The 25,747-nt window shown below is 55.9% G+C and overlaps 2 protein-coding genes across 6 annotated transcripts in view; one reads left to right on the top strand and one right to left on the bottom strand.

The window, feature by feature from the left end:
* IFT140 (intraflagellar transport 140) overlaps positions 1-25,747 on the top strand; it is a 69,875-nt gene that overhangs the window by 37,726 nt on the left and 6,402 nt on the right. For all 5 annotated transcript variants that reach the window (XM_072942377.1, XM_006204391.4, XM_072942374.1 and 2 more), the window contains 10 exons: positions 18,868-19,045; positions 19,654-19,844; positions 20,263-20,358; positions 20,623-20,755; positions 20,831-20,974; positions 21,445-21,573; positions 21,694-21,876; positions 24,423-24,629; positions 24,777-24,989; positions 25,060-25,226. In XM_072942377.1, coding sequence (XP_072798478.1) covers positions 18,868-19,045; positions 19,654-19,844; positions 20,263-20,358; positions 20,623-20,755; positions 20,831-20,974; positions 21,445-21,573; positions 21,694-21,876; positions 24,423-24,629; positions 24,777-24,989; positions 25,060-25,226 — 1,641 coding nt within the window. The remainder of the gene's footprint in view (positions 1-18,867; positions 19,046-19,653; positions 19,845-20,262; positions 20,359-20,622; positions 20,756-20,830; positions 20,975-21,444; positions 21,574-21,693; positions 21,877-24,422; positions 24,630-24,776; positions 24,990-25,059; positions 25,227-25,747) is intronic.
* On the bottom strand, positions 1,431-16,047 carry TMEM204 (transmembrane protein 204). Its single transcript, XM_006204254.4, has 3 exons — positions 14,927-16,047; positions 10,909-11,064; positions 1,431-2,152 (listed from the first exon to the last, which is right to left on the bottom strand). The coding sequence occupies exons 1-3, from the start codon at positions 15,204-15,206 to the stop codon at positions 1,908-1,910; spliced, it is 681 nt and encodes a 226-aa protein (XP_006204316.2). The 5' UTR covers positions 15,207-16,047; the 3' UTR covers positions 1,431-1,907.

The following is a 25,747-nucleotide window of genomic DNA, read 5'->3' as shown; positions in this document are numbered from 1 at the left end:
AAAGTTCTGTAGTCACTAAATATTTACAATACCTGAATTTCTGGGAATAATTGTACTAAACAGAAAAAGATTTTGATAGTAAACACTCAAAATGGCAGGCAAAAATGCAATGAAAATTGCTCTTAAGAAAAGTTTTCAGTCACAGGCTGTCTACAAGCAGCTTCCTCTCTGTTTCTGGGACAATTGAGAACTTTTCAAGAGCATTCAATAGATTTTAATTGCCAAAGGGTCGAAAAACTATTAAAGAATGAAACTAAAGTGGGAGGAGGAAGGTGGGAAGTGAAGTTGCCCTGAGCTGGCCCCTCGACTGCAGTGACGGTTTCAGAAGAGTATGTTCTCCTGGTCTTGTGTCTAAAGCAGAGGGCCTTTCCCCACGGGCCAGTGGACAAGAGGCTCTTAATTGGGGAAGTGAAGCATGGCTGGTGGCTCTTTCTGTTTAATAGAAGCACGATCACAGATGGTAAGTGAGCACACGGCCAGGCTTAAAACTTCAGCGTACGTCTGTGTAGTCGTATACATAATATTACTTAGGCCACCAGCCCTGCGCGCCCCGCCCCCTCAGTGTGCCGGCTGTACCGTCTGTGCTGTGCTGTGTTTATCGTCCTGGTCAGGCTGGCTATGCTTGTGAGTCGTCCTCAGTTACTTTATGTTTTTTTAAAGCACCAACTCGATCCATCATTTTCTCTGACTGAAAACAAATTCCTGGGGCAGCATGGGCTCCAGGTTCCAGATTGGTCACCGCACATTGTCTGGAAGGTTGAAAACAGCAAAGCTATATGTTTCTCAGAGGGTCGGCCTGGTATGGGGGAGGCAGCTGGGCCCTCCCCACCTCTACCGGCCTTACACGGTGCCCCCCCCACGGTTTCCTGGGCTGGAAAAAGGTGGCAGTGATTCCCGCCGCCAGGTGGCATGGGGTCCCCCAGGCTGGCGCTGTTGGAGGACTGTCCTCACAGGTGTGTCCTGGCAGCCCCGACCTTGTCTTGGGCCCTGAGGTGCAGTTCTTTGGTGCTTCTGTTCATTTGGGGGTCACAGCTGAGCCTGCTCCTAGAGTTAGGCCCAGGGTGGTCTGAGCCAGGCTGGTATTGTAAAGGCGTTCTGTAGCCCACCAAGCACTTGGCCAGTAGGTTGAAGACTTTTCTACAGGAAAAAAGTAAGCCAGTCTGAATTTTTTTAAGCCAGTGAACTTTCCCCCTCTTACTCTGCCAATCGTCGACCTGCCCTTATGTGGCCACAGTGTTCATGGTCTGTGGGAGTGTGGATTTCTGAACAGAAACACGGTGAGGGCACAAGAGACCCACAGCTGCACCCCCACCGACCTCTGCAGTGCATCAGCCCTTCCCTTATTGCCAGCCCACAGAAACTGCGAGAGAACAGGCCAGATTCCTTCTACTGCGTGGCAGTGTTATGGATAAAACAAGTCTTAAACTGTGGTGAGAGGTTTGCATTTTATTTTAACTTAGGAAAATAATCAGGAGTAAAATGGACATTACTAACACAATCCTGTCATAAAGCCGTAACCATCTGACTATAAATTCTGAGTCATTGGAGGAAGATCACTGACAGTTCAAGAAAATCTTCCCCGAGTTCTGCTTTACCGAAGTAAATATGACTGTGGCTGCCCCTCCTGGCAGGTGCAGGATAAATTACTCTCAGACCCAGGCGGAGTGCCAGGTGCATGTGCTTCTCAGGTGCAGGGCTCCCAGGGCCCAGCGCCGGCAGGAAGTGGGCGTGAGTGTGGGAGGGGGCGGGTGGCGTGGGCGATATAAGATCCCCACCGGGTTGGTGTGTAACATAGTGAACATATGTTTATAAGGAAACCACGTAGGTCGCAGCTTCTCACAGGCAGCACCCTACTTCCTCCACTGTCCCCAAGGTGGGGGAAGTCCCAAGCAGCCTCCCGGTGACCCTCAGCATGGTGACTCCACATAGTCATTGTCAAGCCCACGGCGAAACCGTGCGGTCAGGGAGCGGCTGATGACAATCACCCGGGGAGCCATGCAGTCCTCTCTCCTGTGAAGAATGTTCCAGATGAGCATGGCCGCAGCCAGGGTGGCCAGCAGGCAGGCGCCAATGTTCAGGTAGCACGACCAGGACAGGTTGGTGTATGGGCCAATTCTGTAGAATGTCACCAGCCCGATGACCAGGACAAAACCTGCAGAAGAAGGAGAAGGTTGAAGAGGCCCCCTTGGAGCCAGGCGTGGGGCAGGTGTCTGCGTCTCCTCCCGCCCACCCTCTGTCTTCCCTGTGGGCGGCGAGCCCAACTGGACTCACGGTGCCGGTGCCTCAGGGCTAAGCTGCCTTTTGTGGGACCTCTGGGTCTGGTGGCTGTTAGGGGCTTGGATTGCATCTGCATAATCTTGGCCCTGGATAATTTCTAGGGGGCTCACGTGCCCTTCCTGTGACCTGCTGCCCTCCCCATTAAGTGACGCTGACACCAGCTTCCCTCACCCAACAGTCCAGTACCGACTGTGTAAGGTTCTCTCCGACTTGCAGATGCTTAATTTATTCAAAGTGAAAGCGAGCGCAGAAGTTTTCTAAGTCTTATCTAGAAACAACTCAGATTGGTATTTAACTTAGTTTGAATTCCTGTTTCTAAAAGTTTTCTTATCCTTAGTATTTGCTTCCAGAGGAGATAGAGATTTTCTTTCAAAACTTGAGCCAGCCTAGGGTCTTGCCCACTCAGGGAGGACAGGTTTCTCCTCTCCCTTCTCAATAGATGCAGATGGTTCTAGAATGTCCCCCTCGCCCTACCCCGGTCCCCTGTGTATTTCTCTCCGAAGTGACACCAGAGTGGGCAGGGGCCGTCCAGGAGTGCAGACAGTGTCTTGCTGAGGCCCCGTTAACACTAGCCTGTTCCCACGAGGTCAGCTGAGGATGCCATAACATTGTCGCTTTCAAAGTTTCATGTTTTAGGAGCTCCAAAGACTTGATTGTATTAGTTCTTAAAATAGGAAAACCAGGATTTCATGCCCTGGATCTGTTGGCGGATGATGTTTGAGAGAGTTTAGGCCTGAATGTGGTCTGGACACCTTGATGGCTTGGTCAGAGGAGAAGCTGCCCAGGAAGCTGGTCCGCGTGGCCGCCTCTCCTCGTGCCCTGAGATCATCAACTTGCTGGGGGGCCCAGAATTCCCTGGCTGCTCCGCCAGCACCCCGCCCTCTGTGGTGGTGACCTGGCTGAGCCTGTGCCTTGAAACCCAAAGTGGCTGACAAGGACACAGGTTCTTGGGACATGTAATACCCCAGAGGGAGCTCTCCAGTCCCTCCCAGAGTCATCCACATCCCCTGCCCTGCCGAGCTGCCCACTGCCATCCCTCTACCTGCCCTGCCCTGTGACATCCGCACGTCTGTTCATGCTGGTCCCCCCACCCCCATGGCCTCCCCTGCTTTCCTCAGGAAACCAGGTCCTGTGCAGCCCAGCACAGTCCAAGCAGAGGGCAGCAGTGACGCCAGCTGACAGCTCTGATGGCCGTGTCATAGGTTAGCTGGAGTTTTCTCAAAACACAAGCATTACAGTCTCACCATCTTTGTGCCTTCCAGAAAGTGTGACTTAAACGTTTATCTGCCTTGATCACATCCTAAACAATGGTGACAGTGACTAATCCCTGTGCTAATTCTCCATGGTACTTTGTGGAGCTTTTTATATACGGAAAGCTTTTGGATACTTCCTTTCTGTTAAAAATAACTAATTCTGTTTGTCATGCACACTGACAAGAAGAAAATTCTAGCATTCTGCTCTCCCAGAGAGGACTACGTCCTCTGCCCATGATTTTGTGTCACCAAGTTTTGCGTTAGTGAGGAGAGGAGTTAGGGCCTGTGTTTTGTGTAATGAAAATGAAAGTACTTTATGTTTCCCCTCATTTTTACTGTGTATTTGGACATTTTTTTGCCAGCCAGGGAGCTTGTTATGCCTTCTTTCAACAGGACTTGGAAGGATGGGGGTGGGATGGGACAGGGGAGAGTGAGGTAGGAGGCCAGCCTGTGTCTGAGGGGAGAGGGTCAGAGCACCGGCTGACTGGTGCCCAGCGAGGCCAGGTGGAGCCTCTGGGCAAGTGAGAAAGGCCAGCAGATGGGCGGTGTCGGGGACCAACGCAGCTGCAAGGAATTGACCCAAACTGCTTTTCATCAGACGCCAGCCCCCTGTGCTCCCTTCTACTAAAGCCTTCTTTCGGGTTGTACGCGTTATAGGAACCGTTCAGAAATCTGTTACGTGGCCTCAGCTCAGTTCTGCAACATCGTTCATCAGAAGGGAACCGGAGGGAGGAACCGGGCTTCCCGTTGCCTCCAGGGCCACTCCGCTTGGGGTTGGTTCCCGTCACTGGTAGACAGAGAGGACCTTGAATTTCATTGCATTCATTACATTTCAACAGAGATTTGTGGACTGTAGGATCTGGTTGAAGGAGCTGGCCCAGGACTGGAAGGGTTAGGGTTCGGGTCAGACCTTGACCAGTTGGACCTGGCCTGAGGCAGAGCACAGCTGGGACACGCTGTGTGGCCCTGGGACCCACAACCCACTCCCAGGACTGCGCCCGAGTGAGATCCCTGCACGTCACAGGAAACACGACTGTGACCCACATCAGCAACGTCTGAAACTCACGTCTGTGGGAGACGAGGTGCTGGGATGCCAGCCATGGAAGGAGAGGGGCTCCCCTGTGCAGCTCAGACAAGCTTGGCCAGTGGGCAGCGATCGCCGGGGACGGGAGCAGGGTGCACGGGCTTCTCAGAGTCCCCTCATGTGTCTTCAGCAGTTCTCACATATCTCCTGAGTCCTTTGCACACAAGGTGCACAATAAAGCATTTAGAGTATTCCAGAAGTACAACTCATTTTAGATTCTTCCATCAACAAGCACTTCCTGAAACTCATCAAGACGCTGGCAGTGTGCCTCTGGTTTCCACGTTTCCACGGCTGCGCCTGTCACCTTATAGAGGTGCTTCCTCCTACCGGTCACATCATGTCCATGGCGTGTCTCCCTGACTGGACCACCTGTCTGGCCTCGCTTCTCCATCACACTGTGTGCTGGTGCCTTGCTCCTTGGGCGTATGTTCCTCCCTCTCTAGACCTTTCCTGGTGCCACTGTCCCCGTGCTCTGTCATGGGGTGGGCAGCCTCCTGTCCTCCTGCCCCAGACCCGTCAGCACTCAGCTAGGCGGTCACAGCATGTGTCTGTGGGCCCACCCATTGACCTCGGCCTCCCCAAGGCTGCCCCCTAAGGACTGCAGAGGGAACTGAGACAAATCCAAGTACACTCTGTAATGCAGAATAGAATGAACGCATTGAGGACCCTGGGAAAGAAGGTGTGAACACTTCCACAGCCAAGTCCCCTAAGCTTTCTAGTGACCAAAAGGCATCGGAGGGACGGGACACTGTGAGCAAGGATCGCGTAGACGCCACTCAGCACAGTGCAGGTGCTGCGGTGCTGGCACCTTACAAAGCAGGAAGAGGACCGTTGTTTCCCAAAGTGCCCACTTGCACTGGTTAACAGTGCCTGTGTCAGAGGGCCTGTTCACACCCCCCGCCGGTGCTGGGGCAGCACGCTCCAGGCGAGGCACGGCGACTGTCTTCAGGGGGCTGGCGTTCCTCTTTGGGCATGAGGATGAAATAATCACTGTGAAGTGGTACCCACCACGGTTGGAGGCATTTAGGACCAGTGGTATGGGAGTAGGGAAGGCATGTGCTGGTGTGGGGACAGGCTGGGGGAACCCTCTGGAGGGTGATGTTGGGCTGCCCTGGCCTTTGACACCAGACCGCAGCACAGAGAGGCCACTGGGCCCTCCAGGCGGGGAACCTCCACAGGGTGTGTATGGGAGAGCGGCCCCGCCGTCCGCCCTGAGTCCTGCGTCCGCCAGCATCTCAGGGTTACTTCACTGCATTGTTACTTGTTTTCTTAAGATCATATCGCAGGTTTTTTGGAAATAGGGCAGGCTGTTCTTTTGTTGCCCTTTTACTCTGTTTATTACTTCCTCCATATGTTCAGCTGTATCACCTACAATGGAGAGGACTGTTTCTCATGTTACAAGATGAAAGAAGTGAGAATTCACGTGCACAAAGGCAGCACAGCCACGTTCTGGAAATGCAGTGGGAAAAGTGATGGAGATGATGGGCCAGCATGAATACGGAGCCTTATGGAGTGACTTTGACAAAGTGAAATGAACAAGCTGAGTCCCAGCTCTTTCGTCCTTCGTCCTGCAAACAGTTTTTCAAGGGTTCAACAGTGAGTGGCATGGACTAGTTTCAAGCAGTTTGGGTGTTCATTCTCTAGCTGGCGTCACTCAGAGGCTGCACATTCTTGCTGGCCTTTCTTTTTTTTCTCTCCAGGAGAAGTAGGAAGGAAAAGTCTAGTTCTGTACCCCAGTGTGAAGAAAAGTCACCCAAATTTACATCTACGTGACTTTATTCTGTATAAAGACCAGTGTTGGCTTTAGCTTTATTTTAGTTCAACTTGGAACACAAACAGTCAGAGAAGGGGTTTGTTTCCCTAACATTAAAAAAATACGTTTATTCCTGCAGCAGGAAAATACAAAGAACCAACTGGAACAGTGGGCCCAGGTGTTGGGCCAAGGGTGGATGTCACGGCAGGGCTGGCACAGGGAAACGTGGGCTCTGCCCTGGGCCAGCGGGGGCAGCCTGGACTGAGCAGGCACGTGGGATGTGGGGACTGTGCGTGTATCCCATGTCAGCAGTGGAAAGCCACAGACGGAGAGGCAGGGGCTGCCTATACTCGCCAAGCATGCACATCCTTCTCAGATCAAACCAGCCTTTTACTCTGATATGCTTTCCTGAAACCTTGGGTTCTCCATCTCTGTCACATCCTGACATTAAGATCCCCTTTCTCCTCAGAGTTGTCCCCAAAGAGTTTTCTCCCCAGACCTCTCAGTGCCGTCAACGTTTGTACAGAAACAAATCTAAGCGGAGAGTTTCAGCAAACACACTGACTCCTGCACGTGGAGTCGATTCCATCCTCATGAACTTATGTTTCCAAAGCAAACAGCCCCTTCCTGTGAGCCGGCCGCTGCGGGCCGTGTGGTTCCCAGCGCTCTCTCTCTCTCTTCCTTCCTGCCTGCTTCCTAGGGCCTCGCCGGCTGTCACAGGCCCTTCCTCTTGAGTCCAGCACACGGAGGGCATGGGTGGGAGACCGTGGGGCTGAGCACTGAGCTCTTCATGCAGCGCACCCACCTCGGCGTCCATAGCTTGTACTGGCCACAGCTTCCAGGACGATGTGTCTGGAGCATCCGAGACTTGACCGCAGTTGGGGTTTCCAACACCTGTGAGCCTCTCCCTAAGGGACAAGGTCTGGGAGGGAGAAGCTAACATGCTCACTGGCTTGGTGGGAGCTGAAGCTCTGAAGTGGTGCCTGAGCAGAGAGTGGGAGAGAAGAAGCCATGGGAGTGTGGTGGGCAGGGGCCCAAAGGATAGGAAAGCGAGTCACCCAAGGCCAAGTGAAGTACTGCTTTACTATAAAAACACAAAGTTGTGTATTCCTTCAAGAAGGTCTAAGAAAATAGCAGAATCCCCAGCAGCTCACAAGAGGCCAAGACAGCCACCTTTTATCCCCCTAATTGATCTTTGAGGATAATAAAGTCAGCATCCTCAGGGGCATGGAGTAAGGGGCCCTGAGTGTGTCTGTAAGTTCTTCATCATAAGAAAAATATCATAGGATTTCCAGAGTGGAGAGAGGAAGCCAGCAGACATGACATCCCACAAGGTCCAGGTAAACTCCGCCCTTGAAGTCATCCTTCACGGCTGGACCTGAGGAGCTCCTGCCTGGAGGAGGGGCTGGCTAGGCCAGGAGGCAGCGGATGGCTGCTCTGTGGTGGCTGTGCTGTCTCCTGGGCACATGCAGTGAGGCCTGCTTGGCGCTCAGCGGGGCTTAGCCTCAGGCCCAGGCTGTGTCCAAGTGTGCGTGGTCCTTTCAAAGGGTATCCAGCTCGTGCTGGGGGTGAAGTAAGGGACTGAAAGGAATTTTTGCAACTTGAAGGTAAATTGAAATTACACTTGGTAAACTCCATAAAGAATTAGTGTGTGGTGGCCTGAGCTCAGTAGAGCAAACCAGAGAAACGGCTGATGGCCACGTTGTCAACCTGCGAGAACAGTGTTTCCTGTGGTCCTCCCTGGTGTCTGGGGTGGGATCCTTTGGAGCTGCAGCTTTGAGCAACAGAGGGCCAAGTTTTCACAGACCCGGGCCAAGCAATATGCGAGTGTGGACCTGCACCCAGACTGGCCGTGGGATGAATGAGCGAGCAGCCGGCCTCAAGTCCCCACCCGCCTCGAGTCCCCACCCGCTGGGGTATTGCTGTCTCCGGCTGGTCCTAGCCTTCCCGGCCTCCTGGGGAACCCGCGTGCTTCCCCCTTTTATGAGCACCTCTCCCGCCTGCCCACTCTCTGGCCCCAGCACTGGGGACTCAAGGTTCTCTTGCATAACAGGTACTAGCAGGCATTTCCCCTCCTGGGACAGGATATCCTGGCGCCCTCCAGTCTCTCCCTGACTGTTTAAAACAGACCGGAGCACAGGAAAAAACCTAACTCTAAAATTAGCAGTGTGATAGAAGGAAGGCGCAGGGCTGCGTTCTGTTCTGTTTGTCAATGAAATGAGTCTAAACAGGCCAACTGCGTTTCCTCTTCGGGCACAGCAGACCCGCTGGGGGTGGCGGTCGGACACCCGGGGGGAGAGGGGCCTGTGGAGGCAGAGGGACGTCCGAAATGCCACAGGTGTCGCTCAGGGCTTCTGGTTTTTTCCGTTGGCTTCTGCCTGCCTGACAGTTTTTACAAAGCCTGGTCCAGCCTTTCCAGAGGCTGTGCTGGTCTGGAAATACTCAGGAGGGGAGCACAGGCCCCCAGCCCAACCTGGCCAGGACAGCTGCCCAGCTGCCACCCCACCGCCACCCCGCGCTGTGAACCCTTGGGCAGCGCCCCTCTCCCAGCCACTGCAAAACAGTTTGATTTTAGTTAATAGGGGTGCCCCTGTTTCAACTTTTTAAAAATTGTTGTTTGAAAGCAACACTATTTTGCTCTGAAACAAGAGTTTGCAAGAAGTAAAATGTCAGTTTTGACATTAAACTACGTTTCTTCTAATAATTCTAAATAAGTGGCTCAAATTTCTTAAGAAAGACCTGATCATCCTGTCCTAGATAGGGTTGCTTTCAGAATCAGAAACTTACTTTCATTTCTTTAGTGCCGCTAAAATATCTGTTTTTAATCCAGCGTTTCCAGTCACGTTTTCAAAATCTTCCACTTCCTTCTTGAAGGGATGGAATTTCAGATAATCCCACGTGAGCCAGACGGGTAGTTTCAGTGAGGCCAAGGAAACCGATTCTGTTTATAGTTCTGAGGTCGAGGGCCGTGGGTGGCTTTCCCACTGTGGAATGTCTGCGTTTCTCCCCGCAGCCCTGGAGGAAGGAGGAGGCAGGGGCCAAGATCCCGTATCACGTGTCTCGTTAACTCTCACAATCAACCCCGTTTTCCAGCCGGGTGAGCTGAAGTGTGGCTTTGCCCCATCCGCGGGGACAGTGGGTGCTGGAGCTGGGATGCGGCTCCAGTTTTCTTGACATCAAAGCCTGTGCTCTCTCCTGGGCCTCGGCCAAGTGGGCTTTTGCAACCCAGTCCGACCAGTCTCGGGGAAGTGACTGGCCCAGGACCATGCCTCCTTCTATTAATAGGGCCCATTTCCGATTCCCACCTGAGCACTTTCCAGCACAGGAGTACCTGCCAGCCTGTCAGCCACATTCTGGAAATTGCTTTCCTCCAGAAAGATAAGGGCTGGGATCCATTATTCCCCGAGTGAGTCACTCAGACTTCCTGCCGTTCTCCCACCGCGTGCGTGCTGGACCTTCACAGTTGGGATGGGCAACCTTCACCATGGGAATGGCCGGCGGTCGGCTGCTGATGCCCCAGGCTTCCTCTGCCCCACGGTCCACCCATCTAACTGTCCCCCGTAGGCAGCAGAGAACCTGAGCTCCCAGGTTCCCATGATCCTTAAACCTGGGCCAGTGAGACAGGGCAGTGGTGGAGGAGAACCAGCAGGGTGCCCCTCTACTCCCGGGTCCGGGGTGGCCAGCCTCTGTGGCTCCTGTGACCACTGTGCAGAGACTCCGGGAACAGTTCCATTCACGGTTCATGACGATGCCACTCTTGCCTTCTGAAGCTGGCAGCGCTCCCAGGCCCAGACCGTTTCACCCTGCTGTCGACCCCAGAGGCTGAGGGGGCTTCCTGCTTGTTCCTAAGGGGCCGTTCACTGATGGTCCAAGGCGTCGCTGGTCTCGGCCTGCGCCGCCACAAACTTGCTCATGTGACAATGCAAGAGGTTGGGTGTCTCCTCATGGTGCTGCCTGTACATCCCTGTGTGCTGGGGGGTTGGGGGGTCCTAAGCCAGCGGATTCTCCAAGCTTTGTCTGTGCTGCTCACCAGGGAGGGCCTTGCTGACCCCATCCGGGCCCCAGGCAGCTGCCTTTATAACCGAGCATGCAGATGCCCAGCTGGGAACCACATGTGTGCCCTGGACTCCCCATCCACTGTTAGCCAGGATGGCAGTGGAAGCTGGGGCTCAGATGGGTGCTCCCCTTTGGCCCATGTGCCTCTGTGCTGACGGCAGGCTGCTGCAGCCTCACGGGAGCAACATGAACCCAGGACGCCTGCCACACGGGCTGAAGAGCAGCAAAGGACACACCAGATGCTGAAGACTTTGGAAAGCAAAGCACGTCACCCCAAGTGCTGGCACCCTGTCTTAGACGGGAAGGGCCAGGGGCCTCGTGGAAACAGACACAAACTTATCTGGTTCCCCTCAGTGCTCAGCCCCAGTGTGTTTCTGTTTTGCTTCTGCCCACAGTGGCAGGTGGGGTGGGAGGTGACCCAGGGGGGTCGCCATGACTTTAGAAGCCACAGCTTGCCTACCCAGGGCCCAGGCAGGGGTACTTACTCGCCAGCTGAAACGCAGCAGCCATGACCTCCTCCCAGCACTGGGAATCAGGTAACATCAGAGGCAGGCCTGTCAGCCCCAGCACGAAGGTGAGCTGGCCCGCGGCAAGCGCCGCTGTGGCGACCAGGTTGCAGGCTCGCATCATGTCGAACTGCACTACAGGGGCCGGAGGGAGAGAAGCAGGCGGTCAACACTGAGGGGGCTGCTCCAGGAGGGGCTCCCTGCCCCTCCTGGGACTCCTCCCTCGTCTCATCGAGCCTCCCAGCCCCCTTCCCGACCCCCACCTGCACCCCATCCCAGAGCAAGGCGTTCACGTACACAGGGCAGAGGGCGGATGGGCAGCCCCAAGGACCAACTGCAAAGGTGGGGGCGGTGGGGTGTCACCGAGAGGTCCATCAGGGAAAACAGTTTCCCTATATGCTGGGTGGCAGAGCTGTCTGCCATGAAGTCAGGCCCCTTCCCCATGGTCCTTCCAGACTGTAAAAGTAGCCCCCACCCAACCCAGGCTTCAGGGGTGATGGTATCTGATTCATGCTCTGCGGTGGGTAGGCGGCATTCACATTTAGCGCTTGCGGAGTCCAGTGGAGGCGCTGTGCCACTTCCCCACAGAGGGTCAGCTGGGCCTTTCCTCGATCCCAGGCCTCAGTTGACTTGGCTGCTCAGGCCTGGGGGCGGCACCACCAGCTCGGAGGCTGGTGTAGACACGGGCAGAACTGTAGGGCAGATGCCCTGGGCTGCTGGGAGGTCAGAGTAGCCTGAATCCGGCACCAAGGGCCCAAGGAGCATTCACAGAAAGACAGACAGACAGACAGACAGAGATGGCGCCTCTGCCTGGGCGTGATGCTGCCTGTGATGCTCAGGCACTGCACATGCCCCATGGGCTTCAGAGATGAGGGCTGTTAAAGCGCAAAGGATGTCCACAGCACAGAGAGCGGAGTGCTGGGATTCATGGCCAGGCCCAGAAAAGTCCTTCCAGTTTTCGAGGCTCAGCCTCGCAGGCCAGGAAAGACGTGCGAGAATGGACTGGCTGTGCCAGGAGTGTCTGCGGAGCAGGGTGTGGGTGGTGGCGCCCTGAGGCCATGCAGCTGAGACTCCCACGTGGGGCCCACCGCCCTGCTCTCCCAGTGGCCCTGGCGGCTCTGAGTGCACAACCCTGTGCCACATACCAGATCAGTGCTCTGTATGGCAACCCCACCCTCCGAGCCACTGTGCAGGGGCCTCTGACAGGCCACCAGGTGTCCAAGGCTCTATGGTATCCGAGATCTCAGAGGATGTAAAGCATGAGGCAGAAGACTCTCTCATCTGGACCACCCAGAGGGGCCTTGTCCTTGCTAGCACCCACCAAGTCCGGGCATTTGACCGCTTCTCACACTTCCTGTGTGCATAGCCTAGGCTGCAGCACTGGATTTTAAAGAGCCCCATGAGAATGTGGCTCTAGTGTCTCCTGGCCAGGCTGTCCATGGTGCACACAGTCCTGTCCCCACCCAGCGCCATGTGGGCCTGCCTTCTCAGGAGACAGAGAGCAGTGATCACCTTGCGGCAGGGAGGAGTCTCAAGGAGATTTAATTATGTATTTATTCATGTCCCGCCTCACTTTGGGGAAAGGATTTGGGTGCTGACAGAATTCAGGAAACATGGAGAGATGAAAAGTGGCAGAGAGAATCAGGACTAGAAAGCAAGACTGACCCCCAACTTGGGCTATGAGTTTCTCAGACTTCCAACCTGGTCAGTAACAAAGTCACTGCCGCCCCACATGCCCAGGGACCCAGTGTGTGGGGAGGGCCCTGTCCTCCAGGACTGGACCAAGCGTGACCTGGGGGCAGCTGGGAGACCTGGACCAGGCCTTGTTCCCTGATGCATCATGCTTGGGACGCCCTGACCAGAGCTCATGACGTGATGAGGTGTTTGCCCAATGGTGCCAGGTGGGTCTGGCTTGGTTCCACAGGCATTGCCAGGACTTGGGCACAGAGCCAGCAGGATCATGTCTGCTGCCCCCAAGGGCTGCCCTGGCCACCTATGTGATGTTTGCAATCTCTATGATGGCCTGGCTCTCCGGGGATGCAGCACAAGTCGTGCTCCCTTGGTGCCCCCAGATGGAGCTCAGGATGGATAGAACAGGGGTGATTTCAGGGACAAGGTCGCCCTCTCCTCCTTCCCATCTCTAGCCCGGCTGGAGGCTGGACCATGGTGGGCAAAGCCTGGGCTGAGGTTTTTCATAAAAGTTAGCAAGGCGGTAGGTCCAGAAACAAGGCCACAAGTCCCCAGCTCAGGACCTGCAGGGGCAGCAGTGCACAGTCCCAGGGAACTGGTGAGAAGGTTGTCAGCACTAGGGTCATCATTCACTCAACTCACAAGAAGCTCTGTAGACGTTTTCCCTTGTTTTGGAAAAGAATCTGATGATGCTCAGGGTATCGTTAAGGGTCAGCTGCCACAAATGCCACGTTAACGACAGGAGGCTGTTTTAAAGGCAGTTCAAGAGGCATATCAGATGGTTGAGGAGGGACAGCAAATGAGGGCAGGCCAGCGGGGCACTCGGGACACCTGGCAGGGTGGATCTGGGGGGCTGGAGGCAAAGCACATCCCAGCCCATGTCTTCCTGGCCTGATGTGACCTGGCTTAGCAAGAGGATGGAGGGGAGGGACACACGGAGTGGGCATCTGTGTGGCACTGGGGGTCATGGCAGGAGGCCTTGGGCCCAGGGCAGGGGCTGGGCCCACATGGGACACTGCGCACACAGGAGGTTGGGAGAGGCGAGGGTAACGCGGAGCCACATGGTCGCTGGCTTTCACTGGTCCTAAGAATAGTCTCAGGGCCCAGAGGGACCACTCCGACCAACAGGTCACAGAGACCCAAGTTCAGCTGATTTACCCAGCTTCCCACAGGCCTCTGGTTCTGAGAGCTCACTGAAAAGGTTGAAGTCATTCGGGTTCTTTGACTTTTTTAAGAGAGATTGTGGCTCTCTGCTTGCAAACGAGGTGGGGGTTGAGGAGAACGGTAAGGGGCTAGCATACCAGCCACTCCTGACAGAAGACCCCTTGTTGTGCAGCGCGGGGTTCTGTGTGCAAAGGGACCTCAGATGAGCCACATGCCTCCTTTCCCTGTGAAGTAGAGAGAGAGTCCCCCACCCGGTTCCCTCGCAGGTCAGGGTTCCGAGCACACAGCAGGTTGGGGACATTCACACCAGGCACGTCACACCTGTGTTGGGTGAGGTGTGCCCTCTGAAAGCAGCCTGCAGAGGCCCATCCAGAGCCCACGTTTTTGTGAACACGTGTTGTCTTCAGCATGGGTGACACGGCCTGTCAGTTACACCCTCATAGCAGTTTTAAAGGGTCATCTCAGGGGAGACCTTTGCCCATTGGCCGCTGTGACTGTGTAGATGACATGTCAGGTGGCCAGCGTCTTCATATTTACGAACCTTCCCTCCCATACACTCAAACCTGACCCTGCGTTCAAAGTCAAGTTCCCATCTTCCAGAGCCATACGCAGACCCGGTGCTGGACGTGACGAAGCAGGGTCCAGAAAAGACTGCTGGGTGGAGGGAGCCAGGGCTCTGCTTGCCTGAGCTGGCTCTTCGCCCTCTGAAGGGTCCAGTCCCCCAGTCTCCTCTGGATGTCCCACCTACAACGAGTCCCCAGAAGGTCTCCCTCTGCACTGCCCACAGCCCTGTGACCCTGACGACTATGGGATAAAGTCGGAACCCAGCCACATGTTTTTAAACTTCTTGTTTATTTTACTTGTTAACAATCTTTATTTTCCACCAGGAAAAAGTGTATTTTCCTTGGTTTGGTTAATGTATCCTTCCTTTAGCTCTGCATAACAGCAGAGAAAAAAGCCCCACTCCTGCACTGGAAGAACTGTGTCACAAAGGGGCCAGGGCAGGGCAGGCATGGAGCTCCGGGCTTGCCCGGGTCCCCAAGGGCCATGGTCACCTCTGGGAGCAGAGCATCCCTCCCTCATCAGCAAACGCCTCCCACACCCACAGCTGTTCTCAGGGAGACGGGAAAATAAACAGACTTACATTTGACGGTGCCTCGCGACTCCTGGAAGCCTACTGCCTCGGAGCCCCAGCCCAGGGCCTCACAGTCCCGCACGTCCGCCTGCCCAGGCCTGGCCCCCGGGCTTGGCCCTCCCCGGGCCCTGTCCGCCAGCCAGCAGGACCTCCACAGCCCCACGCTCCGCCTGCGCCCATCCTCCAGGGTCTGGTACACCCAGTTGGGGGTGAAGGCCGCCGCGTTGTTGAGGACGAGAGATACGAGGGCCACCAGCACAGCTGTGGCCACTACTTTCTGGACGGTCATCTCAGACTGTGGTGCTGGCCCCTTGTCGTGGAGAAAGTCCCAGTCCTGGTCAGCTGCTGTCACTGGGGGAACCGAGATGCAGCTAGGGGCAGCTAGAGGACATCACCGCTCATGCTTGGAGGTGTCGCGAAGGCCCAAGCGACAGGTGCAGGTGAGCCTGCCTCACGGCCCTCCTTACCCTCCTTCCTGCACCTGGAGCAGGGCCAGGCCTGAGCTGAAGCCCGCAGAGCTGCCCATCCCGGGGAGGAAGCAGGGGCACCAGGGAGAGTCCAGAGTCGTGAGTGCGCCGTCTTCCTGGGAGGCGGAGGCCGAGGAAGAGCAGGAATCCAGCGTGGGACGCCTGGGCCTCGCTCTCAGGACCAACGTGGAGCCGGACTCTGAGCAGGTCCGCGGGAAAGAGCAAGCGTCGGCGGCCTCTCTGCTGCCTGAGCCCCTGCGGGTGCCTCCGCCACGGAACAGCTGGTCCTGGAAAGCAGACAGACGGCAGCTGCAGGGCGAGCGAGAGCGTGTGCGCGTGAGTGTGTGTGTGTGTGTGTGTGTGTGTGTCTCGCGCCTGCGTTTTCCCAGTGTCTCTCAGCAGAGAGGAAATGGTTGTTTTTGAGGCTGTTTTTGGTGAGCTGGAGGGCGTAGCCAACCGCAACAAATAGCAGCCAGACACTAACAGGATGTGTTTCCTGATAGGAAAGGCAGGGGGGCCTTCTTCTGGAGGCCTGCTCCAGGACCCTCCCCCGCCCTCCCCACCTTCCCTCGCGAGGTGGGGAGGCCTGCCCAGAGCAGACCCACAGACCCAGCTGTCTCTCTCACTCCTCTGGTTCAGGACCAGCCACCCACTTTGGGGACTTGGCACCCCCCAGCCAACAGGTCAGTTCCCCAGCACATGACACTCCAGGGCATCTCATCAAAGAAGGGCCTCGTGACAGGGAGGCCCCTTGGACACCTCCACCTCCCAGCTGAGACCCCTCCTGGTCCAGACCTGGCGAGTCAGGGCCACACTTGGAGAACTACCAGAGCAGGCTGGAGCTGGGGGTTGGGCTCTGGACGTGCTGTGCAGGGCACCCAGCGAGGCCTGAGGGCCTGGGCTGTGTTTGCTACTGACGGAACATGTGGCCAGTAAGGGGCCAGGCCCTGCGCTGGGTGCCCTGCACCAAGTCACTTAAGCCATCAGGCTGCTCGGAGCTCGGAGGGATCTTCATCTGCCCTGCTCAGACCTGTTGGGCTGGCAGCTCGCGCAGTGGGCGGAGGTGGAGGGGTCTGTGCCACCACCTCTGGAGACCCCTCACCCAGCCAGGGTCTGTGCTGACACCCGCAAGGGGCCTGGATGTGCTGCCTCCCAGGTGAGGCTTCCATGCTGACAAGTTTACAGTCCTGAAAAGCAGGGGGTCTTTGGAGAGTCGAGGATCCCAAGAAACATCTGTCCATCGTTCCCAGAGGGATTTTACCTATTTTGGATTCTTCCCCCTGGAGACCGTAACAGATGTGTCAGCTGAGTTGTTGCTCCTTTCCCTCTTTCCTTGGCTTGTGCCAGAAGCAAAACTGCCATCCCTGCCCCACCATCCGTCGCTTTCTCCAGCCTCCCGGTGGATGGGGAGGAGCCCGGGGACCCGCAGCTCAGAAGACCTTGTGGGTGGACAGCTGGCCACAGCCCCTCCTGCACCAGGAGCCCGTTCTTTGAGGAGGACTTTCTAACACCCCAGGCTCCTGCACACACAGAGGAGTAGATAACCTCAGAAGGAAGTTTCCCCCAAAGTTCCCATTAGAAGACTGTTTCCCCCCTTACTTACTTAAATCGCTCATCCTGAGGTAGTCCTTAAGTGGCTGATTTCCACTAAAAAGCAAGCAAAGGGTTTCAGGAACCGTAGTCCCTGCTTTGCTGGTCCCTGGGCGAGGTCCTACCAGCTCTCTTCCCAGGCTAGGTGGGGAGCGGCTGGCCCACCCACTGAGGCTCTTGTTGGATGATGGGTACAGCACCCTCAGCCAGCTCCCCAGCCCCAGGCTCTTGGTGGAGTGGACAGTGGGGCCAGGCAGGGTGGCAGGCCTGGAAGCAGACCTTGAGTCAGGAGTGACCCTGTCCTCAGAGGACCTCCTCATGCATCCCCATCGTGTGCCACCCCAGGGGCCCTTCCTGTCCTCCGTGGTCTGCATCGTTGGCCCTGTCCAGGGGTCTAGTGGCGGTGCCCAACGGTGCCTCCCCTGCTCCTGCCTGCAGACAGAGGGGAGTTTCATCTTCAAGCAAAGCAGCACAGGAGGTTTGTCAGTAGCGTGCGTGCCACTCGGTGGGACTTGATGCAGTGGGGTCACCCATGCTCCGACTAATCAACCCAGGTCTCCAAGGAGCAGAGCAAGAGGAGAGGCTCTCGGGGCTTGTTCTGGCAGCTTCTCGGAGGACAGGGCTTTCCGGAGAGCCGGACTGCTCGGTGCCCAACTGCCTCTCATGTTGACTGGGTGCAGACGTGGCCAGGCCGGGACAGGGACTAGGCGGCCAGGCGGGACAGGGACTAGGCAGGTGTCTGCCTGGTGGATTTTCTACACAGAAATGCACAGACTCCGGCCTGTGGAGAGGATGTCAGATGTGGCCACACGCCGAAGCTGCACTTCCTGCATGTACTTTTCCCAGCCCTGCTTGGTGGAGACTTAATTCCCTGACGAGGAAGGTGTAGGATAGCTGGTGTTTCCCGACCAGGTGCACAAGACCCGTCATCTTGCACCTCACTGCCATGCTACTCGCCCACGGTCTTGAGAAAGGAGGGGTGGAATCCACAGTGACTTGAATTCTGAGGCTCATCACCGAGAACTTATGGACTAGTCTGTGCTCCTGGGGCTGTGAGAGCCCTGATGTGAGGTCATCAAGCGAATGGAGCCCCAGAAGGAGGGGCCCCAGGGCGTCCTCCCTCCCGTCTGAGGTCAAGATCATCTTAGGTCATTCCAGGATTGGACTTGTTGTGGGAGTGGGGCAGGAGCCCCTGGTCAGCATTGGAGAGAGATGCTGGAAACCTCAAAATGAGGAAGGAAAACCTGGTGCCTCCAAGCCTGTGCCGGGGGCATCAGAGGGCGGGTGGTCAGGCCCAAACCTCAGCTGGCTCTGGCCGCCCTTCCCTGGGACCCTCTTCTCCATTCAGCGCCTGGCAAGGGCCCACTCAGGTGTCCTGCTTGTCCTCGTGGGAGTTGGCGTGGGAGTCGGACAGACCCCATCCTCTGCCCAGACCCAGGTTCCCATTGGTCGTGTGAGGCACTAGGAGCTCAGCCCTAGGACAGAGGTGCTGGGAGGTGGGGGGGAGTGAAGAGAAGCGAATGTTCACTGAGTCAACAGACCATTAAACAGAGACAGTGGCAGTTTAGTGGCCTGCAGAAACGGCCCTCTTGTCTTAGTGGGATGTGTCCTGTCCACTGCGGGGAGACGCAGCTGGCCTGCAGCTGAGGGAGGGAGCCTGATAGGAGCTGGGGGCCGGGAGCACGTGTCTTACTCATTGTCTCCTCAGGAAGGCACGTGGTCCCCAGTTTGCCATGTTGCTTTTGCCCATGAAGCCATTGGGCTCCCATACGTTCCCCTTCTTAGTGACCATGTGCATCTGGACTCGGTGCCCCAAGCTGTCTGCCATCAGTCTCGGTCGGGCCTGAGGCGCAGGGGTGGATGCTCATAGAGCTGCCGTGTCCCCTGCCACAGTGAGGCCGTCTGGGAGAAAATGGCGCGCATGTGTGTGAAGACCCAGCGGCTGGACATTGCGAAGGTGTGCCTGGGGCACATGGGCCATGCTCGCGGAGCCCGAGCGCTGCGGGAAGCCGAGCAGGAGCCAGAGCTGGAGGCCAGAGTGGCCATGCTGGCCATACAGCTGGGCATGCTGGTGAGTGCAGGCAGACGGCGGTGCTCCGATCATCCCTCAGATGAAAAGAGAGCAGGCCTCATAGGCAGGATGCTGCTTGGCGGCCTCCCTGGGTGGTGTGTGGTGTGTTCTTGTCTGGGCCGTGGGGTGCAGGGAACAGAAAACCCCTCAAACAAGCTGAAGCCAAAATGAGGAGATGGGGAGTGAGGTCCTCTCCCTGCCTCCTGCATGTTCACAGAGCTCAAGGCCCCTTGTAGCCCCGTTGGCCCGAAGAGGCAGGTGGAACTCACGGGAGGCAGAGGCCAAGTGGCCAGACACAGCTCCCTACCATTGAGGGGTGAGCAGCGCAGACAACCTGAGGCTCTGACAGGGTCTGAACACCCTGGCTGGGCGGGTGGTGGGAGAGGTCAGACCCTCCTGGCTGATGTTTGAGGCCTGACTTCTCAGCATTTGTCTTGACCATCCCTGGATGTGGGGTCCTGAAGTATCTGTCCTGGGGTGTGTTGAGGTCTTGGTCGGGGGCTGCTTGATGCGGGACCTCCCTACCCCCAAACTACAGTGGGTCCCGGTGCCCATCAGCCACTCTCGGGGGCAGTGTTGGCACCAACATGCATCCTTCCTCCCCTCAGGAGGATGCAGAGCAGCTATACAAGAAATGCGGGCGCTATGACCTCCTCAACAGGCTCCACCAGGCCTCTGGCCAGTGGCAGAAAGCCATCGAGGTCGCCGAGCTCCACGACCGCGTGCACCTGCGCACCACCTACTACAACTACGCCAAGCACCTGGAGGCCAGCGATGACTGCAGCCTGGCCCTCAGCTAGTGAGCGAGGGGCGGCCCCAGGGCCACTAGCTTTTTATTGCTGCCCCAGTGAGGTGGCTGCAGAGGTTCTCAGAGGAAGATTGCGGGGTGGGTGCCATCTTGGTGGGAGGCCTTAGGGGGAGCCCCAGTTCTCTGGCTTTAGGAGAACCTTGAAGACCAGGCTGCCCCCCAGCCCTGGCTGGGCTCCGGGTTTCTAGGCCTGGGGTCCGCCGGGTGTGTGCGTGGCTGCAGCACCGACGGCGCAGTGATAGTGGTCGAGCCGTCTTGGTCACGTGCACAGCCACAGATACACAGGCAGGAGGCAGGCAGCTCCATGTCCCCCTCCCCCTCCTCACTCCACACAGTTATACCCACCTCGGTCCCGGGTGGTCACAGGGCTGAGACGGGAGAGTATGCTGCTCCTTCTCTTCTCCCACAGCTACGAGAAGTCGGACACCCACCGTTTCGAGGTGCCCCGGATGCTGGCGGAGGACCTGCGGTCCCTGGAACTCTACATCAATAAGATGAAGGACAAGTGAGTGGCCCCAGGCCCCTTGGGTCCTCCCTCTGGAGCCTCACATGTGAGAGGGTGGAGCATCCCCAGCGCCTCAGAGCTGGTCCCCAGGGTGCTGAGGTTGGGGGGACTTCCTACAGGACCTCACTCTCAGCCTTGTCCACCCGGCATCCACATCTCCTGGCTGCTGGTCACGTGAAGCACACCCTGAGGGTGGCATGTGGGGCCCAGGGCTCATTTCCTGCGGGAGCAGGACCTGAAGGAGAGCCCGTGGGCTCCTGGCAGGACCCTGTGGCAGTGGTGGGCCCAGTATCTGGAGAGCCAGGCTGAGATGGATGCCGCGCTGCGCTACTACGAACTGGCTCAGGACTACTTCTCCCTGGTCCGCGTTTACTGCTTCCAGGGCAACATCCAGAAGGTAGCAGCCCCAGGGGGAGGTGGGCTGCTTGTTGGGGCAGCCAGGCTGCAATGCCCGGGTCTCTGGTGTCCCTAGGCTGCTGAGATAGCCAGCGAGACTGGGAACTGGGCCGCCTCGTACCACCTGGCCCGCCACTACGAGAACCAGGAAGACGTGCGGAAGGCTGTGCACTTCTACACGCGCGCACGGGCCTTCAACAACGCCATCCGCCTCTGCAAGGTAGCGGTGGGCGCCTAGTCTCTGGGTGGGGAAGGAGGCTTAGTACTGGTTCCCACACTCTTAAGTTAGAGGGTTATATCAAGAGCATCACACCTACCGCCCTGGCTAGACTCTACCACTCAGGCCTCACTCTGTGCACCGCCCGCACCGTGCTCTCTGCCCCCTCCTTCTGCCATCTCATCCTTCTTAGGGAGGCACTGAGTGGCCCCGGGGATGTGTCCCAGAATCCAGGTTCCTGAGGGAGCAGTGAGGCTGCTCACGGCCTCGTACATGGCAGACTCTGCCTCTGTAAAAATGTTCCAACCCAAGGTTTCACTTCTGAAAAAATCCCAAAGGTCACGATAGTTCCCGCAGTGTCCTGTGTAACAGAGAAGAAGGAAGCCTCTGAAAGTTCTGGTACACAAACTAGGGGTTAGAAACCACAGCCGCATGGCAGCTCCCCGTTCACAGACTTGAGCCCCTGCCCACAGGAGCACGGCCTGGACGACCAGCTCATGAACGTAGCCCTGCTGAGCTCCCCCGAGGACATGATCGAGGCCGCGCGCTACTATGAGGAGAAGGGCGAGCAGATGGACAGGGCAGTGATGCTGTACCACAAGGTGGGTGCTGGCCCTGCCCTAGGCCTCAGGGCACAGCAGGGGCTGGGCCACGGGATGGGGACGGCCTGAACATCCTCGGCCCAAGGCTTGGGAGCTGCTCAGACCTCCCCCCTTCCACAGGCCGGCCACTTCTCCGAGGCCCTGGAGCTGGCCTTCGCCACCCAGCAGTTTGCGGCCTTGCAGCTGGTAGCGGAGGACCTGGATGAAAAGTCAGACCCCGCCCTCCTGGCCCGCTGCTCCGACTTCTTCCTGGAGCACAGTCAGTACGAGAAAGCAGTGGAGCTGCTGCTGGCTGCCAAGAAGGTATGGCTCACTGCCTCTTGCGGTCATGACCTCCCTGGGAGGGCCCAGGCACCCCCTGCCCTGGGGGTGGGGGCACCGAGAGTGAGCTCCCCTGTGCATGAATGTCTTCCAGTCACAACCAGGGAGTCATACTTTCCTCTGTGTGCGTGTGGTAAGGCACATGTCACATAAACTGACCATCCTAGCTGTTAGTTTAAGTGCCCAGCTCAGCAATGTTAAGTACATTCACATTTTCATGCAGCTAATCTCCAGAACTCTTTATCTTGCAAAACTAAAACTCTCTCTGGCCCCTGGCACCCACCCTCCTAATTTCTGTCTCTGAGTTTGATGTCTCTAGGGACACATGTAAGGGGAATCGTACTGTATTTGTCTTTTTGAGGCTGGCTTCTTGCACTCAGCATCACGTCCTCCAGGTTCACCCCAGTAGAGCCTGTGTCAGGATGTCCCTGCTGTTTGAGACTGCACATACAGACCACAGCTTCCTGGTCCATCACCCACAGATGGACATCCGGATCGCTTCTGCCTTTTGACTGTTGTGAATAAGCGTGAGTGTGAGCATGAGTGTGCAAACATCTCTTCAACACCCCACTTTCAATTCTTTCGGGTATTTACCCAGAGAGGGAAGCACTGGGCCATATAGTGACTCTGTCTTAACTTCCTGAGGACCCGACAGACTTTTTCCACAGCAGCTGCACCATTTGACTTTCCTATCCACATTGCACCACGTCCTCCCCAACATTTGCTGTTTTCTGATAGTAGGCATCCCAGTGAGCATATGCACTAATCTTTCTTACGTAGAAAAATTCCCCTTGATAGAAACTGAATGGAGACGTAGAAAGTTGTAAATCATACAGAATTAGCCTATCCAAAATGGACGATCTTTCTTCCTGCGGCCAGAATTGTGAGTGCAGTTTGGTCTGTCACTACTAAGTGATACACGAATTCTTGGAAAAATGAAATGGCACACACACACCAAGTTCTTGGTTAGAAAGACCCACGGACACACAGACTGGCCTCCCTGAGACACTCTCAGACTTACTCTGACCCCAGGAGAAACACCACTGGGCTTCCTCTGACAAGATAAGTAGATTCTATAGTGCCACAGTGAAAACCAGTGAAGACTCAGGAAAGATCTGGAAAGAAGACTAACAAGAGGTAATTACTCAAGTGATAGAGCACATGCTTAGCATGTACAAGGTCCCAAGTTCAATCCCCAGTACCTCCCCCCAAAATTAATAATAAAACCTAATTACCTCCCCCTGCCAAAATAATAAAAATAAAAAAATAAAATTTATTTTAAAAAAAAGAGGTTATTAAACCTCCCAGATCATAAACTATATCAAAGCTATAATCACTGGGATCTGGTGCATGATCAGGCCTACAGAGAAGTGGGAAGTACTAGGAAATCCAGAGATAGAACCACATGCACAGTTGGATGTGGTGAAGGAGCATCTCACAGCAGTGGGGATGTGCTGGTCAGTGAATGTGGTCAACACGGGGAACTCGAAGATAAACCCTATGCACTGCCTACATCCAAGGAAGCTCCAGGCAGTCAGATTTAAGCGTATATGGAGGCATCCCCAGTTCCACTAGAAGCCACGGGTGTCCTGTACAATGTTAAAGGAGTGTAACTCAAAACCCAGCAGCCGTACGGGGAAGACCGATCAACTTGACCAAATACAAATTTGAAAATAGCACATGGAAAACACACCGTGAACAAAGCAAAGAGGAATAATAAAGTGGGAAAAATATATTCTACCTGTATCTCCCAAAGGCTAATTTTCCTTTTTTAAGATAATTGAATTCTATTTTATTCAAAGGCTGATTTTCTTAAAAGGTATAGAGTTCTTATAAACCAGTAAGAAATCTACCCACAACTCAAGAGGAAAGGACAAAGAATATGGATAACTTATTTCTAAAAAAGTATGGATGGTTCCTGAATGTCAGATACTTAGTCTCATTCATAATTAGGGAAATACAGATCAACACTCAGAGAGATACCATTGTTCGTGAATTAGCTTAGGTTGTCATGGGAAACAGATACCCTCAGGCTGTTGGTAGGAACACAAGTAACAAGGACATCTTCTGCGGCTCAGTGCCTTCTGTCTGCTGTGTGGGGGCATTTGCACAAGGGTGGGACCAGCAGAAGTCTACCCTCTCCTGTCTGTGGGCCAGATGTGCACAGTCCTTATGTGCTGAGATGAATCATCTCCAAGACATAGTTCTTTTCTTTCCCAAGTCATATTCTTAAGTCAAGAATATAAAATTTGTCTTAAAATTTTAAGATAGCTAATTAATCAAACCCCTTAATTTAAAATTATGGAGGAAAAAATTATGGAGAAAAATTAATTTCTAGTTTCCTTTCCTCCTACAAGTATAACATTGTTTTGGGCTCCGAGTTTCCTTTGTTGCCTCTAGAATGTTAATAGGGACAGAAAGTCACATGGCCCCACGTGGCTGTGGCTGCTTCCTCCAAGGAGGTGGGGGGCATGGCCCCTCCCGCCCACAGGTGACCGTCCCTTCTCGATCCTCTGGCACCTTTCCAGTATCATGAAGCCCTGCAGCTCTGCCTGGAGCAGAACTTGACTATCACCGAGGAGATGGCCGAAAAGATGACCGTGTCCAAGGATTGCAAGGACCTGTCTGAAGAGTCGCGGCGGGAGCTACTGGAGCAGATCGCGGCCTGCTGCATGCGCCAGGGCAACTACCACCTGGCCACCAAGAAGTACATGCAGGCCGGGGACAGGGTGAAGGTAAGCGCAGCTGGCCATTGGGTACGTCCTGTTCACCCCTAGTTTCGCCCTAAGGGCTGAGCTCCCAGGCAGGGCTCTGAAGGGCCGGGGCAGGAATTCTGTCCTCTGTGTTGGGAAGGGGGCCAGTGTGGCTCTTTCTCCATCCAGGCCATGAGAGCGCTGCTCAAGTCTGGGGACACGGAGAAAATCGTGTTCTTTGCGGGTGTCTCGAGGCAAAAGGAAATCTACATCATGGCAGCCAACTACCTGCAGTCCCTGGACTGGCGGAAGGACCCGGAGATCATGAAGAACATCATCAGCTTCTACACCAAGGGCCGGGCCCTGGACCTCCTGGCTGGCTTCTACGATTCCTGCGCCCAGGTACTGACCTGCCAGGCCCAGGGCCCCAGGGAGGGCGCCGGCCCGCAGGTCCTGATGCCTCCTTCTGCAGGTGGAGATAGACGAGTACCAGAACTACGACAAAGCCCACGGGGCGCTGACTGAGGCCTACAAGTGCTTGTCCAAGGCCAAGGCCAGGAGCCCGCTGGACCAGGAGGCCAGGCTGGTGCAGCTGCAGAGCAGGATGACGCTGGTGAAGCGCTTCACGCAGGCCCGCAGGTGCGTCTGCTCCCCTCTGCCCCACCCAGGCCCACAGATATGTCTGCCCCCTCCCCTCCCCACGCAGGCCCACAGGTGTGTCTGCCCTCTCCCCGCCCCACGCAGGCCTGCAGGTGTCTCTGCCCACCCCACCCTCCCCACGCAGGCCCTCAGGTGCATTGGCAGAGGGTTTGAGGGGGAGAAGGTGTGTCTGAGGGGCCTGGGCCTTCTCAGCTGTGTGCAGGGCGCTAGCAGGTGGTTCCGGTGAAGGGAACTGTGGGGCAGAGGCTCGGGCTGCAGCCGTCTCTGTTCTAGAAGCCACAAATCTAAATGTGCACAGGACCCCAGTTCCTACATATCGGCAAATCATCCAGCGTTTCTGAGAGCCTCTGTTTGAGCAGCAGAGCTCAGCCCCTGCCTAAACCAATAAAAGTACTTCCTTATCTGAGAACAGGCTTTTTTGAAAGAAGAGTGCCAAAAATATTTGCACACTGTTTACAAAGTGGGGCTCTTTTTAAAGCATACTCCCCACTCAGACCTGT

Source organism: Vicugna pacos, chromosome 18 (genome assembly GCF_048564905.1).
Source record: "Vicugna pacos chromosome 18, VicPac4, whole genome shotgun sequence".
NCBI classification, from domain to species: Eukaryota; Metazoa; Chordata; class Mammalia; order Artiodactyla; family Camelidae; genus Vicugna; species Vicugna pacos.
This window is presented reverse-complemented; position numbering and strand designations above follow the sequence as displayed.

What these genes read in the sequence shown, in the direction of transcription:
- TMEM204 (XM_006204254.4), bottom strand. Translation starts at nt 15,206, where the DNA reads ATGACCGTCCAGAAAGTAGTGGCCACAGCTGTGCTGGTGGCCCTCGTA. An exon ending in GTCGCGAGGCACCGTCAAAT is followed by an intron (nt 11,065 to 14,926) that starts GTAAGTCTGTTT and finishes CGGCCCCTGTAG; the next exon opens with TGCAGTTCGACATGATGCGA. An exon ending in TGCTGCGTTTCAGCTGGCGA is followed by an intron (nt 2,153 to 10,908) that starts GTAAGTACCCCT and finishes CTTCTTCTGCAG; the next exon opens with GTTTTGTCCTGGTCATCGGG.